This window comes from Indicator indicator, chromosome 7 (assembly GCF_027791375.1).
Source record: "Indicator indicator isolate 239-I01 chromosome 7, UM_Iind_1.1, whole genome shotgun sequence".
NCBI lineage: Eukaryota > Metazoa > Chordata > Aves > Piciformes > Indicatoridae > Indicator > Indicator indicator.
In genome coordinates this window covers 18439152-18454005 of record NC_072016.1, presented here as the reverse complement: position 1 = coordinate 18454005, position 14854 = coordinate 18439152, and the positions used below count along the sequence as shown (strand labels likewise).

At 45.9% G+C, this 14854-nt stretch overlaps 1 protein-coding gene across 1 annotated transcript; it reads left to right on the top strand.

The window, feature by feature from the left end:
• The first annotated feature begins 360 nt into the window (after positions 1-360).
• NOLC1 (nucleolar and coiled-body phosphoprotein 1) lies at positions 361-10306 on the top strand. Its single transcript, XM_054382478.1, has 14 exons — positions 361-471; positions 711-766; positions 915-1033; positions 2574-2695; positions 3405-3546; positions 4071-4174; positions 4787-4922; positions 5779-5916; positions 6300-6389; positions 7722-7865; positions 8075-8629; positions 9312-9424; positions 9805-9885; positions 10148-10306. The coding sequence occupies exons 1-14, from the start codon at positions 361-363 to the stop codon at positions 10304-10306; spliced, it is 2070 nt and encodes a 689-aa protein (XP_054238453.1).
• Positions 10307-14854: the final 4548 nt, after the last annotated feature.

Here is a 14854-nt window from a genome sequence, read left to right as displayed (position 1 = left end):
TCCTGAGCTTCTTCAGAGGCTGTCCCAGGTTCCGAGCTCCTCCTTCCCACTGTGGATCCTAGGTCTGCCTTTGCACCATAACCAATCTTCTCGCCCTGATTATAGCCTTCAGTCAGAAGCCGCGGGAGCCTTTTCAAGTCCCTTTCCGCCGGGAGGATAGCTGTGCCTCTCCACCAGGCTGCCATTACCGAGGCCCACGACCTGAGGCGTGGGCGCCGCCTTCTTTGTGTCGCGCCCAGACACAGCCCAGCCAACATGGCGGGGACGGCGTAGGCTAAAGCGAAGAGGCCCACGCACACGCACGTCGCTACGTAGCGCTGCGCGCGCGTGCGTGCAGGCGGCACGTGGCGGCGGGACAGCATGGCGGAGTGCCGCGCGGTGCCCAGCGACCTCTTCCCCTTCGTGCTCGCGTTCCTGCGGGAGAACCAATTCGAGGGCGCCGCGCGCGCCTTCGCTAAAGAGGCGGCGACCGTGAGTGGGGCGGGGGAGGGCTGGCGGCGGGGTGAGCAGGGCACTCTCTGGCCCGGCGGCGGTGACCGAGTCCGGGGAATGGGGGTTGGTGGCAGGGCGAGCAGGTCCGGGGGTGGGGCGAGGCTGGCCGCGGGGTGAGCAGGGCACTGAGCTGCGGTGGGGAGCGGGGTAGTGGGCCTAAGAGTGGTGGGGGGTGGCTGGCTGCCTGGCTGATCGATGCGATCTCTTTTCTTGTTTAGAAGGAGCAGGACCCCAATGCAGCCTCCCTTTTGGACATCTTCAGTTACTGGCTGAAGTAAGTGCCGTCCGGCGGCAGGGGCCACGCGTACCGGGGCCTGGGGGGTAAGGGGTGTGGTGGCTTGCCGTGGTGTCCGACTCTCTCCAGCACCAGATGCCGTTTGGCCTTCGCGTCGTGGTCCCTAGTTCAGCCTTTCTACCTGTAGGTCTCCAGCGGCTAAGAAAAGAAAGCTTGTGCCTAATGGCTCCCAGGTGAAGAGGAAGCCCTCCTCCAGCAGTGATGACAGCTCTAGCGAGGAGGAGACACCCCCAGCCAAGAAACCAGGTGAGGTTTGTGAGCAGCCTTAGGGCAGGCCAGCCCTGTGTTTGTCACCTGGATATAGAGCTCAGATGCAGTGTCTTATGTGAGGTCCTTCTGCATCTATCAGGGACTGGGTTTGTATTGACTAATCTTATTTCCAGCAGGTCTTTTGACCATGACACACAGGGTATGTTCCCCCTAGCTAAGGGTGATCTCGTTATCCAGTTACAATTTAAGCACACCAGTGTTTGTATCTGTTAGAAAGTTTTATCCGTTCAGTTTGGTTATTTTTGGCTGAGGCTGGTGAAAGTGTTGGGGTCTATTGAATTTTGAACGTGCTATTGAAGTAATGCCTCCGTTACTTTGTATTGAGATTCTGCTTCCCAAACATTCACTGATAAGATACTTTGGCAAGCTTACTCTTCCTTGCTTTGGCACATTAAATTTATTTATTGATTTAAATATTGAATGAAATTGGATTTTGAGTTCATGTAGATGGGTTGATAGTCTTTTCATGGAAGGTAGCTGCCTCATGATTTTTTTCTGTGCTGCTTTTCAGGGATTCTCAATTTCACTGAGAACTTAAAAGAATGGTTTCTCATCTTGCTGTTGTAGGAAAACTTATTCAAGTTTTAGAAGTGCTTTCACATTTGTTCAAAGACACATAATTTGGTGAAACTCCTGCATGGCTAGGGTTTGGCAGGGTCCTCTATATTGGTGCATGCTATGACCTGCTTGATCAATTATGCCTGGTCACATGCTTGAGTTCCAAGCATCCTTACTGACCTGCTGTTGTGAGGTTACTACCCTCCTTTCTATCAAGCCTATGTCCTAGTGCTATCCGCTGTATGTTGGTATGTGGTGAGCTGTATTTTTCCCTTTTTATCTGGAATTTTTCTTGCAACTTGCTTTAAGCATGGTGTATGCAAGTTTGTGTATTTAGTGGTAGATTTATTGGAGGAAAAGATGGGGAGGAGAGACAGAGAAAAAAAATTAGTCTTCAACTGGAGTCATCCTAAAGCTTAATTTGAACTTAGATCTGATTTTTTTTTTTTAATTTTTATTTGATAAGAACAGTTGCAAATACAACTTGAGGCAAAATTATTTCTTTTGGTCTACTTTGTTAAAGACAATCAATAACCAGGAAGGAGTAGGTTTGGCTAAAACACGTTAAGCAAAGTGCCTGGAACCCTAACACAGCATTGCAGTGGTTCTTTTTGGAAATATGCACTTGTTCAGTGCATTCTTGTTAGCTGGAATGTGTGTAGACCCAGTTAATGTTATCTCAGTGTTTGGAGACAGTTGCCTTGTGGAGTGTCTTTTTTTGATGATAGACGTCTGCACTTAAATGTATGTATGACAAAGATAAAATCTGGAATTGATTTCATCTTCTTTCCTGCTCATTTTGGATGCTTTTGCTGCACCCTGCTCAAGAAACAAAATTAGCATTAATGAACTTCAGTCAAGGTTTAACGACCTTATTATGTCCTTTTGCCCTGTTACACGCAGGATAGGATATAGGTACCTGAAAGTCATGAATTAACTTAGCATCCTCTATTTGCAGCTAAAGCAGCAGCTGTACCTAAGGCAAAAGCAGTCCCTCCAGCCAAGAAAGCAGAGAGCAGCAGCAGGGACTCCAGTGATGATTCAGACTCAGAGGAGGAAAAGCAGCAGCAGCCAGCAAAGGTCAGCTTTTCTTTGCAGCCTTTTTAATGTGTGTTTGGCAGTGATGGACGATAGCAAATTTGAACAGCAGAATTCTCTCTGGAACTGGGCTCACTTTTCTGAACTATGAAGCATCTAGACTGCTGCAGGTGCAATGTAAGAAGACATTTCTGCAATGGATGCTGTGCCAATTGGACTTTTTCCATGAAAAATACATTTTGTTGTATACCCAAGTCTGCTTCTTGCCTTTATTCTAAGACTGCCAGGGCATACTTCATTTGCAGAAAAATACTTAATTACAATCACTAAAATAAATTTTATATATATATAAAAAGATAATTGTCTCTTTCCTTTTTCTGGAATAATGATGTCATTGTACAGAGAGGAGACCAACCTTAGTTGCCCAGTAAGTATTTTCAGTCTTCAAACAAGTGTGATCTGTAGAAGGAGGAGAACAGTGCCAGTCCCAGAACTGTCCCATTCTGAGAAGGCAGAACTGGAGATGGAGGTGCAAAGAAAGTCTCCTATGGGCTCCTGGGAGGTTTGCTAGAGTAAAATTGCTATGCAGGGATTTTCAGGCCCTAACTGTTAGGCAAAGAGGAGTTTCCAAGTCAAAATGGTAACCTCTGTGAAAAACATCTGTTTGTATTCTCTGTACATGTTTCTCACTTATTATCCTCTCTATTTTCATGGCTACATGGGCTAATTGGTTTTCCCTCCTATTGTTTAGAAAGGCGCAAAACCTGTGGTGAAGCCAGCTGGGACCAAAATCCAGCCTCAGAAGAAAGCAGAGAGTTCCAGCTCTGACTTGAGTAGTTCAGATGAAGAAACACCAAAGAAACAGCCACCAAAACCAACGACACCTAAATCGGGTATCTCTTGTTGTGTATTAGGAGTCAGTATAAAACCAAAAATGCCAAGGGAGGAGCAGCGAGGGCTGTATCTACCTGCAAAGGCATGTGTATTAATGTAGCAGTCTGAAAATCTGCCATTTGCACTTCAGTCCAATTTATTGATGTGAAACAGGTCTAGAATTGATTGCAAATAGAACATCTGATCCTAAGTGCTGCATTGTTTGCACGAGTAACTGTATTCAGCAACCTTAACTGCTTAAGTTGTGCTTTTCCCAGCATCTTCCTGTCAGAGAGCAGGGAAGGGCTTTATATTAGTCCTTAAAAGTGCTAGAAGTTGCAGTGAGTTAGGATGGACAGTTTTCTGAGAGCTTGCTCTCTAATCTTGCAGTATGATAAAGCAACAGTGTTGCAGTGCTGCCTTAATCTGCCCTGTTGGCATTGTGTGGTTCTTTTGTCTCTATGATACCTGTGCTGATTGTAATTGCACAATACCTACCATGTAATGTTTTCTAATGTTGTGGGTTTTTTACCTATCTCAAAAGGAAGTAAAGCTGCCCAAGCAGCCACCAAGGTGATCAATGGAAAAGCAGAGAGCAGTAGCAGCAGTAGTGAAGATTCTGATGACGAAAAGGCTGCACCAAAGAAGGTAAATTTAGACCATGAATAACTTTGTGAATAACTGGAAGAGGCTTGTAAGACTGGATGTATCTCTGTGTAATGTTTAGACAAAGGCACAGACAATAAGCACAGCATTTGTGGGTCTCATACTTCTCTTTTACACAGTGAGGTTGTGTTCCAGCACCACTGTATGCACTGATTTTCTTCCATAATACTTCCTTACCATTTTTTCTGCTCCTTGTATGCACACTTTTACATGACCCTTTCATGCTTAGCTGTCTCTAACTTTAGAGTTTTCCACTAGGGAGTGTTTAAAAAAAAGTTTTCTGCAACACAAAAATAGTCACAGTTGTATTTAATCAAGTGGCCATTGCTACCATTTCAGTCAGTTCTGCCCCCTTTAGAGGTTCTCATTGGGGATTCATGTAAGCAGAGAACAACAGCAGAGTGGTCAGAAAGATGATGATGCTCAAGTGTTTCCTGAAATTTGCATTTGAGAATCATTGTTAACCTTTCCCACTTTGTCTTCAAAATTTGCTTTAAGTGAGGGATAGAGTTAAACAAGATCTACATCCAGCTGTCCTCACAAGATTTCTGTAATTTCTTTTTTAATGTATATTTCTTTCCTTCTTGTGACAAGACTGTTCCCAAGAAACCAGCAGCCACTCAACCACATCCAGGAAAAAACAAACGTGCAGAGGAAAGCTCCAGTAGTGACGACTCATCTGACAGTTCAGATGATGAAAAGCCACCTGCAAAACAAAAGTCAAAATCAGGTAAAGTACTCAATTCCATTGCTACCAGGTGAAAGGACATTTGCTGCAAGTCTCACTGTCCCGGGAGAAGTGTATGCAGGGCACAGGCTAGTCTTAACTGCACACAAGATTCCAGGTGGTGCTGGCGGGAGGTACTGTGAACCAGAAGTACAGTGGCTCTTTTCATACCTGCTATTGGGGCTCAGCTTACAGTTTGGCTCCTCCAGTAGCAAGGAATGGGGAGTGAGAGAGGTGGTGAGAGGCTCTGCTTGGTTTGCTGCATGTGTTTTATTCAGGCAGCCTTTAAGGACATTTTTCTTGCAGACTTCCTGTCTGCCAGGATTTGGGAAGTTGTTATTCTGAAACTCCAGCAATTTAAGCTTTTTTAAATTTTTTGTGTGAATTATTCAGGACTGTTCAGTTGCAACCCAGCTGATGGGCTAAGGGCCTTTGTTCAATATAGTAAAGTGCTTTCAGTATTCCAGGAGTGAGCTGATTTGAGTAGAGGATCAAGGATCGAAACTCAATCTGATTCTCTAACCAGAGGATTTGAGAGGGCACTAACTGAAAACAGTCAACAATTGACATCTCTCTAGGTTTTTTAAATAAAAGTTTGGCAACGTAAGATTCCATTTATCTGAAAGTGCAGCAAAAACTTCTGCAGAGATGGTGGGGTCAGCTGAACCCCAAGAGGAGAATTAAATTCAGTGGGGTGGGTGTAATCTTTGAAATTATAAAGTAGCATCCTTTATCGTAGCTACAGAAGGGGAATAAATGAAACCGAATAGCAGAAGTGTTTTATTCTAACTACAGCAAACGTCTCACATGCTGCTCTCATTGTCATGCAGGCACCTTAATGCTGTGTCTCTCTTCATAGGTCAGTACAGTGCTGTACCACCTCCTCAAGCTACACAGAAAAAGAAAAGCCTTGCCAAGACTCCTGCAAAAAAGGCTGAAAGCAGTGACTCTTCAGACAGTAGTGATGAGGCAGAGAAGGTGCCCAAAAAAGGAGCAGGTACATTGTGAGAAGAGGCAGCATATAAAGTAGTACATGGCACAAAGGATGTTTCTGCAATGTCCTGATTTCCTTGAAAAAGCTATTTGATTTTGGTTTTGTATTGCTATTGCTTCTCTGCATTGTGTACCACCTGTGGATCTAAACTGTGCAGACTTAATTACTTTGCATGTGTTGGTGTGAAAAGTCATCAGGATCTAGTTCATGGGGAATAAGCCAGGCCCGTTATTGCAGCTGAACAGGGTTTTGTGCTTGGTTTTTGATGTGTTGCCTGAATGGCCTGTGTAATGAGAAGGGAGCTTTTTCATATCTGGAAAGATTTGGATTTTTGGACAAAGGTTTGGTGTGCATGTGGCCCATTCATTTTAAACTTTTTTTTGCAGGCAAAGCAGTAGTAGCTAAAACAATCAGTGGTCCCCAAAACAAAGCTGTGACTACCAGGAAGGCTGAATCCAGTTCTGACAGTGACTCAGGTAATTCAACAATTAAAGCTGATTTTTTTGTGTTAGTGGTTTTATTGGCCAGGTTTCTGTATAGTGGTGTATCTACTTAGATTGTTAGTGTGTGACCACTAAAACTAGCACTAAAACTAGTGTGAACTAGATGTGAAACTGAAGAACGGGATCCTGCTGTGCAAAGCGGTGACATCAATGAGAGCATTGCAAGTACAAGGGTCTGCATGTTGCTGGAGGAAAGGAGTGAGAAATCACGTGTATCAGGATTCTCCAGGAAGGACTTCTTGAGTATATGCATCTCTTTTAAGATTTTGGGTTTCAGCTATCCCATTGTGTTTGGGAGAAGTTTCTGAAATAAAAAAAATATTACTGCTCAAGTTCAAAATGGACTCAAAATATTCCTTTTCCTAGTGTGAACCTGGTCCCTCCCAGCCAAGACCAGAGCACCCTATAAGTGGGGGCAGTGTGCTTTGTATTTTCTGCTGATCAGGTTTAAGGTTTGCAATGCTGTATTTCACATGTAAGTTCCCTGTGTGCTACATTTCCCCTTCATGTTCAAGATGCTCCTGTTCTCTATCTCGGTGGCAGGAACTGTGGGTGGCAACTGCTTGTCTGTCCTTAGACAGCTAGCACTAGACTGTATAACCCTTCAATTAGCAAGAGTTCTGTGTTTTCTGGTTTTGTTGCCTGGCTTCTCACAAGTGGAGAAAGTTTTGATTATTGTTGTTGAAGGATTCAGTAATGTTGGAATAGATCAGGCTTAGGAGTTCAGATTGCTGTGACACACAATACAAAGGTGTATTTATAATAATGCAGGAGTCTCCTCAGTCCATCCTCAGACTGCTGCTAAACATGTCTGATACAGGAAATAGCTAAAATGAGATGCTGGGCTATTGCTGCCTCACTTTCCCTGCTTTGTCAATTTTATGGCCTAATTTCTTGCCTGTTTTTTCGTCTTTACCACAAGGCTTTTCTTGATCTTTCTTCTCCCTGAGTTCTTGGCAATACCTGTGCTTTTTCCAGTCCCTTATTGTGTACTTCTTATATATTCTTCAAATATCTGCTTCCTTGCACATGCATTAGTGAAGAACTTGAACTGCTTGTTTCCACTTCCTCCCAACAAAGAAGGTATGTGGAAGGATGAATACTGTCCCCACACCATTCAAGTGTTCATTAGGTGCTGCTTATTGGCAGTTACCCAGTAGCTCAGCCTTGGCCACATCCCATCTTGCTTTTAACCTCCCCATGAGTTATATACATGTTATTACTAAAGTAACTTGCACCAGAAGCTTGTTAACTTAACATACTTTTTTTGTTTGTTTGTTTTGTTTTGTTTTGTTTTTTGTTTAGATTCTAGCTCTGAAGATGACAAGAAGGCAGGGAATAAACTCCCAGCTAAACAGCCTGTGGTAAAGAATACTTCCAAACAAGCAAAAGTAGTTGTCAAGCCTGGACAAGCAAAGAAAGACTCCAGTTCCTCCTCTGACAGCTCAGGTACTGGGGTAGGAGAAAAGAGGAATTTGCAAGTGCACATTTTTCTTGCTCAAACATGTTTCTAGGCAGGTTATGAGGATGCAGTGGGACTCGTTACAGTGTTGCTTCAAGCAGCTAATGAAGTGCACTGTATAGCAACATCAAATGTGTGTGCTAGCTTAATGTTAAAGGAATGGGGCTTAACCTTGGTTATTCTTTTTCCATTCTAGATTCTGGTAGTTCTGACAAGAAAGCCCCCATGAAGCCCACAACTAAAACAGCAATCCTTGCAACAAAGAAGTCCCAAGCTGCTCCAAAGAAAGCTCAGAGTAGCTCTGATTCAGATAGCAGCTCCAGCAGCTCTGAAGATGAGAAGAAAAAAGGCACTCCAGCTAAATTACCTGGCAAAGTGGCTAAGCCAGTGTCCAAACCTTCTACCCTAGTTCCCAAAGCAGACACTTCTGACTCTGATAGCTCAAGCAGTGAAGAAGAAAAGAAGCCAGCAGTGAAACAAACCACCAAATCTATAGGGGCAGCAAAAGCAACTGTGGGGAAGAAGGGTGCTGCTTCTAGCAGTGGCAGCTCATCTGATAGTTCCAGTGAAGAGGAAAAGAAGCCCAAAAAGGCAGGGAAAGGGGCACAGAACAGTTCTAAGCCCACTGCCTCCACAGAAAAAGCAAAAGCAGCCACAGCAACTGCAAACAACTTGAAGTCTAAGCCAGCTGGTGGCAACAGTAGCAGCAGTGAGACCAGCTCAGAGGAAGAGACTGGAAAAGTCAATGGAGGTACTACCTACAGTCTGTGAAGTGGGTCTGTCAGGCAGTGTTATGAGCCAAGCATGAATGGGAGCCTTTCCTAAATGATCTCTATGTGCTCTTAGGTAATGCCCTCTGGTGCAGTTTGGTATTATCTGAGAGGGAAGAGATAGTTTCTATTTTTTTGTCTGTATTGCATATCTGCTGGCAACGGAATCTGTGGTAACATGAACTACATTTCTGTACAGTTGTTGCCAGTTGCTGTCTCTGCATGCACAAAATGGCTAGTGACAGCAGGGTAGGCTGCTGGAGGACCTTGTCTGTGTAGAGTGGGACACCACAGGTGATGCCCCAATGCACCATCTCAGTCTTTATCCCTCCCAAAAGAAAACAACTTTGAATGCACAAGTGATGTGTGCACTTGCATACTGTGTGACTCCAAGAACTGGAGAATGTTAACCAACGTAACTTTCAATCACACTAAATCATTAATATATAGATACCCTATTCCATAAAATTACCCATTAGGATAGGATGGCAAAATCCTTACTGACCCAGAATGGCTTTTAATATGGTATAGCAGTCTGTTTGTGAGGTAATGCATCTCGTGTCTGTGTCAACACTGTGTTTGCGTTCTTGGGGAGAGATGCTATTGCCTTTCCCAACACTGCAGCTACTCCCTTTTGAAGTTTTACTGCTGTAAATCTAACAGGCACAATCGGGATGAAACAGAAGAGGAAAGATGTTCTGGAGCCAGAGGCACCACATAGTAAAAAGGCAAAGATCAAAGTCAAAACACCACACACAGTTCCCAAGGTGAAACGGGTGAGTAAGACTGAACTCTGGTGACTGGTGGGAAAGGGATTTCTGCCTCTCTGAGCAAGTGTGCTTGTTTTGGAGGAGGTTAGGCCCACAGTATTATTTGCATTTTTGCTGCCCTCTCAAGCACTTGAACCTTCTATGGAGGACCGTAGGGAGTGCACGTATGTGAGTAATACTATTCTGGCAAGGGCTGATTGGATATATTTGCAAAGAAGTATGCCTGGGCTGCTGTGTCTTAATAAGGGAAAGAATTACGAATCTGAGAAACAAAGACTGAGATGATGTGAACAGGGCTTTGTATTTGCAGGGGAAGGAGTTGTCATTAAAGGAGTATCTTACACATATATGTGTTTACTGTTTCTCATTTTCTTTCTGTTGAGCAGCCAGCTTCTCCATTCCGGCGTGTAAGGGAAGAAGAGATTGAGCTGGATGCTCGCGTTGCTGATAACTCATTTGAAGCAAAGGTAGGATTAGGTAGTGTCCAAAGTGGTAACACTTGGCCTCTGCAAATACAGAGTGCTCTTGGTGTGCTTGTAGGTGGTCTCTGGAAGGAACTTCTTCCACCAGGAGGTGCTGTTGGGAAGTATGTGAGCACTGACAGGAGGTGCATGGGAGAGTGATACCTGCTCTGGTGTTTGCTGGGTAGCATGAAGTGCAAAGCATTGCCTTTACTCTGTTGGGGACTGACCTGAATTTCTTTTTCCTCTCCCACTTTATCCCTCACAGAAAGGAGCAGCTGGTGACTGGGGTGAGAAGGCTAACAATATCCTGAAATTCACTAAAGGCAAATCTTTCCGCCATGAGAAGACAAAGAAAAAACGAGGCAGCTACCGTGGGGGCACTATATCAACTCAAGTCAATTCAGTCAAGTTTGACAGTGACTGAGAATGTTTCCTTTGGAATTCATAAACCACCTGGTCACTAGAAGGGCTTGGATGGTCATGTGGATATCACTATGGATATCAAGCCTGTCTGGAATACTACCACCCCATGCCCATTGTGGGGCAGGCAGCTCCAGTGTAGGATGTGGGAGAATAATCGGATATTTCCCTCTTCTATTTCTTATTCTGGTGTAGGCCCCTATTTGGTGCCATCCTTGAACTGGTGTTATTGGCATCACTAGGATGATCACCAAAAATTAACTTCCCCCCGCCACAACCCCCACAGTCTTATTTTTAAAAGGCTGGCAGTGATTTTTTCATTTCAGTTTTGTGCCCATCTAGTAAAAGAAAGAGAAATCATTCTCCTGTATCTTAATCTCCCACTTGTTTTCTCAGACAGTTTAACTCTGGTACCTGTGAAATGGCAAGTATTGTAACTTGCCTTTGGCTAGTTACTGTAAGGGCAGCAACTGATTTGAACCCTTTGGCTGTAATCTCCAGCCCCACCTGACATTTCAAGTTCACAGTTGCAGTGTGGCAGGGTTCCTCTCTCCTGTTTCCTTATTTCGTGGTTTCACCTTGCAATAAATTCCTACCTTCTGTTCCTTACACTCCTGTTGAGGCCACTAACCAGAGTAGTTGGAGAGGCAGAGTATACATACACTTTAGTAGTTGAGTAACCGTATTGCTTGCAGTTGCAAGTTGGGACCTATTTTTGGAAAGACTGAGGTCTGTAGTACCGCTGTGGCAGTCTTCTAACACTTTTCATGTGGAACATAGCTGGGGAATGGAGATGAGCAGAAATTCTGCTGTATGGAGGTTGTAGCCTGTTGCTCAGTGGGAATGGGTGAAGAGACAGGAGATAAAGCCCTCTTTCCTGCCCCGCTCTGCTTTTTGCTGTTATTTTGTTTCAGAGGCTTTGACCACAGTGTGGCGTTATGCCTTGTTCTCTCGCAACATAAAATGTGCCAGCTTGTGCTTGTGCTGTGCAGCTTGTTAGGAGTCAAGATGAATGTATCATTAATGCCTTAAATTTCTGGGTTGGATCACTTGCTCTTTGACCTCTTTTCCATCTGTTAAATTCCTCTCACAAAGTAAAATGCCAGTTTCCCCACAGCCCTAAGACAAAGCCTGGTGCTGTAAGGATTTAAGTGTTAGCTACAAGTACATGTTCAGTATGGGGAGCCTCCAAGAAGTTCAGTAACTTGCAGCCAAAACAGATTTCATGAGCAACCAAGATAACAGCTTACTGCTGGTTAGGAGAGGGTTTGCTTCCCCTCTAGGTGTTGTGAGTGCCTCCCTCTTTCCTGTGCAACTTGCATCTAGTAGAAAATGGTTCTGTCAACTACATTTCTTCCCGTGTTGGAAAGGTTAAGTTAATTTTAGTTTGTGGGGCAGTTTGCTGAGCCTGTAACCAGTGTGGATTGAACTATGTGTTTGAGAAACTGAGTGGTCTGAAACCTGCTCATTCTATCTCATGGATACTGCCAGCCATCAAGAAAGGCTATGCAGGGCCTGTTTTCCATGTTCCCATTCCCTCTCCAAAGGGTGACAATGAGAAGAGCCTTGTTGTTACACTTGTGTGCAAAGCAGTGTCATCTAATTGAGGGTTGGAGGAGACTTGATGAGCCACCCACATATACATCATATGCAACTTGTTCCAAGGAATGTTTTGTAGGATTTCCCCTCTGTCTTTCACAATCACACTCTGGTACCTGGATTCTAGGCTGCAGTGCAGGGGAGGCCCCCTGGTTGTTACAAGGAATTGGAGGCTCTGGGAAAAGAATATTTTCTGCCTAGGGATTTGAACATCATCTTGCCATTTGCCCTCTTTCTGCTGTTTATCGGGAACTTATATTTGGATGTCTCAAATTTTTAAAACACTGGGGGTATTTTAAGTGTGAGAATTGTGTCTGAGAATAAAGATTGCTGCCTTTGTATTCTGAGTGGATCTGGTAGTTAAAAATGTGGAACAACAGGTGGGGAAAGGGAAGGTATAAGGACTGGGGATAATGTAGCACTGTCTCTCTATACCTGTCTACAGCCACATCTTGTCTCTTCACTTATATGCTCATGTGGATGTATGTGTCGGTGTGAGCTGAAATTCCCCCACCACCGACAATAACCAGGCTAGCTCAGTCTGGAAGCAAATGAAAAGCTGTATTTACAAGCAGAGAAATGCAATGAATATGTACAAATATACAAAATTCACAACATTTACAAATATATACAATCAACAGAAAAAGCACAACCGATCTCCCTTTGCTTCTCCCCAAGGAGACCCTCCCAAAGGGGCCTCTCTCTCTCCCAGGAGCTTCCCCCCAGCCCCCCCTGGACAGAAAGCAGAGTTAGTTAAAGCAGAAAGTTGTTAACTTAGCTGTCAAGGTCAGTACGTGTTATCTTCAGCCAGAAGAGAAGAAGAAGAAAACAGCAGCCAGACAGCCCAGCAGCTGCCCCCACTGCAGAACGTGCAGAGTGCCCCACTTTGTTTTGAGTAATAGTTCTTAAACATTTCTATCTATCCAATGGAAGTGTTTAGAACAATCAGTATTTTGCTTTCTTACACCCAATAGTGACTTATTTACACTCTTTCACTTTCTCTGTTCTGAACTTTGCAAGGAAAAATTAAAAAGACAATTTCAAACCATCACAATGTAATAGATCTTCAGAAGTGAAAGGTGGTCTGCACAGCTGGCTGTCAGGTGCCTGCAAGAAATGTGGATAAAACTCTAGAAGAATATTTACTTATACCAAGATGAACTGAGGCTGCTGGAGTCCTTTCCTACCAGAATATCTAGTCAGCTCCTCTCAAATACTGCTACCAAGTTAGCTGGCAATATAATGAAAATAAGAAACTATAGCCATAATGTAATGTGCATTGTGTAACTACCTGGTTAAAAGGTAATTTCTGTGTCTCCTTAGATCTCTTTTTTGTCACCATGTCTGCAGGGAAACTGTTAATAGGTAGGGCTTGACGGAGGTCTCATGTGCTGTAATGCTTAGGGGTTTTACCCCTTGTGCTGTGCCTGTACAGGGAAAGGTGCCATGAGTCACCAGCTGGATTGAACTGTCAGTTGCTCTAACGGTGTCTGCCACAGCCTTCCACTCAGACTATGATGCTGTAGAAGGTGTAATACTGAAGTTTTGGTAACAGATGCAAAGAATGTCGCTAGAGATCAATGCCTGACTGAGCAAGTGCAACAAATGCTGAGAAAGGGAAATGCTTTAGGAGACTCAAAGCTGTGCGATGTTCCATGTGTTTTGACACTCCTAGGGGAAAGCTGCTTGCTTCACAATGTTTTGTAGATACTGGGCAGGTGTTGCCTACATCTCTGCTCTCTTTTGCTGTCCAGGTGTGAAGGAAACACCTGTAGAGCACTTAGACCTAGCTTCCCCATGCATTGCTGGTGTGGGTTCAGCTCTAATGCTGGAGTTGGACTAGCAGGACATACCCCTCTGCGATGTGCTGTACCTGTATGGTTGCCCTAGACTACTGTCCTAGGCATCCCCATTCCCCTTTGTGCCATCTTTTCCACGTTGTTGTCCTGCCTGCTGCGTGTACAGCCCTGTGTCCTTGCTGGCAGAGCCTGCAGGGCGTCTAGCATCGGTGCCTGGAGCAATGCTTCTGACATCCTTTCGCCGCGCTGAGCTGGCAGAAGACAAAAGCGAGAGCTACCCGGCTTTGCCTCCCCGCCCGCTCCAGTGGCGGGAGCGGTTCCCCGTGCCCCGGCGTCCGCCCTACCTGTGTGCGGCTGAACGCTCCGCTTGGCTTGGCTTGGCTTGGCTTGGCCCGGCCCGGCCCGGCCCGGCCCGGCCCGGCCGGGCGGGGCGGCCCGTGGGTGCGGCCCGTGGGCCGGGGCTGCACCACCCGGCCCCGCCCGGCCCCGCCCGCCCCCTCCGCCTGCCGATCTGAAAGGGGAGGCGGGCGGCTGCTCCGCTCCCACCGTCGCCGTTCGGGCCGCTCTCCCAGCCAGGAGGACTAGCTGCAGGTGGGTGCCGGCACCGCTACCGGTGGGCGAGGGCGGCGGAGGCGTGCGGGACGGGTGGTCCGAGAGGAGCTGATAGGGGGGCAGCCGTCTCCCTGTCGGGGTGCCTATGGCCAGCGCTGGGGAGCTCTCCGCTGCCGCGCCGAGCGCGGCCGAGGGCTGCGGAGCCTGCCCCGTCACTGGCCGTCCTGCCTGGCTACCATGCGAACAGGAGGGTGCTCCTGCCCCTGGGTGCTGGCGGCGGCACCGGGGTTGGAAGGCTGTGCTGAAGGGTAGGCAGGAGCCGCGAGCGACAGTCGGTCGCGGTGCGGGCGGCCGCTGAGGGGCCGGATCGAACCTGGTCAGCTAATGGTAGAAGCACCTGGCTGCTTCTCTGCTGCGGGGAAGGAAAGAGGGAAGCAGTTTGAGCCCCTAGCTGTCAACTTGACCCTGGCTCTGCCAGGACGCGTGAGAGCAGCTTGGGTAACCAGCGGGGCTACTGAATGGCACGAATTAAGCATCTGCTCAGATGTGCAGGATTGGAGCCTTGGCACCTGAACAAATGCTCAAAGCGCTTTTGTGTAACT

What these genes read in the sequence shown, in the direction of transcription:
- NOLC1 (XM_054382478.1), top strand. Translation starts at nt 361, where the DNA reads ATGGCGGAGTGCCGCGCGGTGCCCAGCGACCTCTTCCCCTTCGTGCTC. An exon ending in AGCAGCAGCAGCCAGCAAAG is followed by an intron (nt 2,696 to 3,404) that starts GTCAGCTTTTCT and finishes CCTATTGTTTAG; the next exon opens with AAAGGCGCAAAACCTGTGGT. An exon ending in ACCAACGACACCTAAATCGG is followed by an intron (nt 3,547 to 4,070) that starts GTATCTCTTGTT and finishes CTATCTCAAAAG; the next exon opens with GAAGTAAAGCTGCCCAAGCA.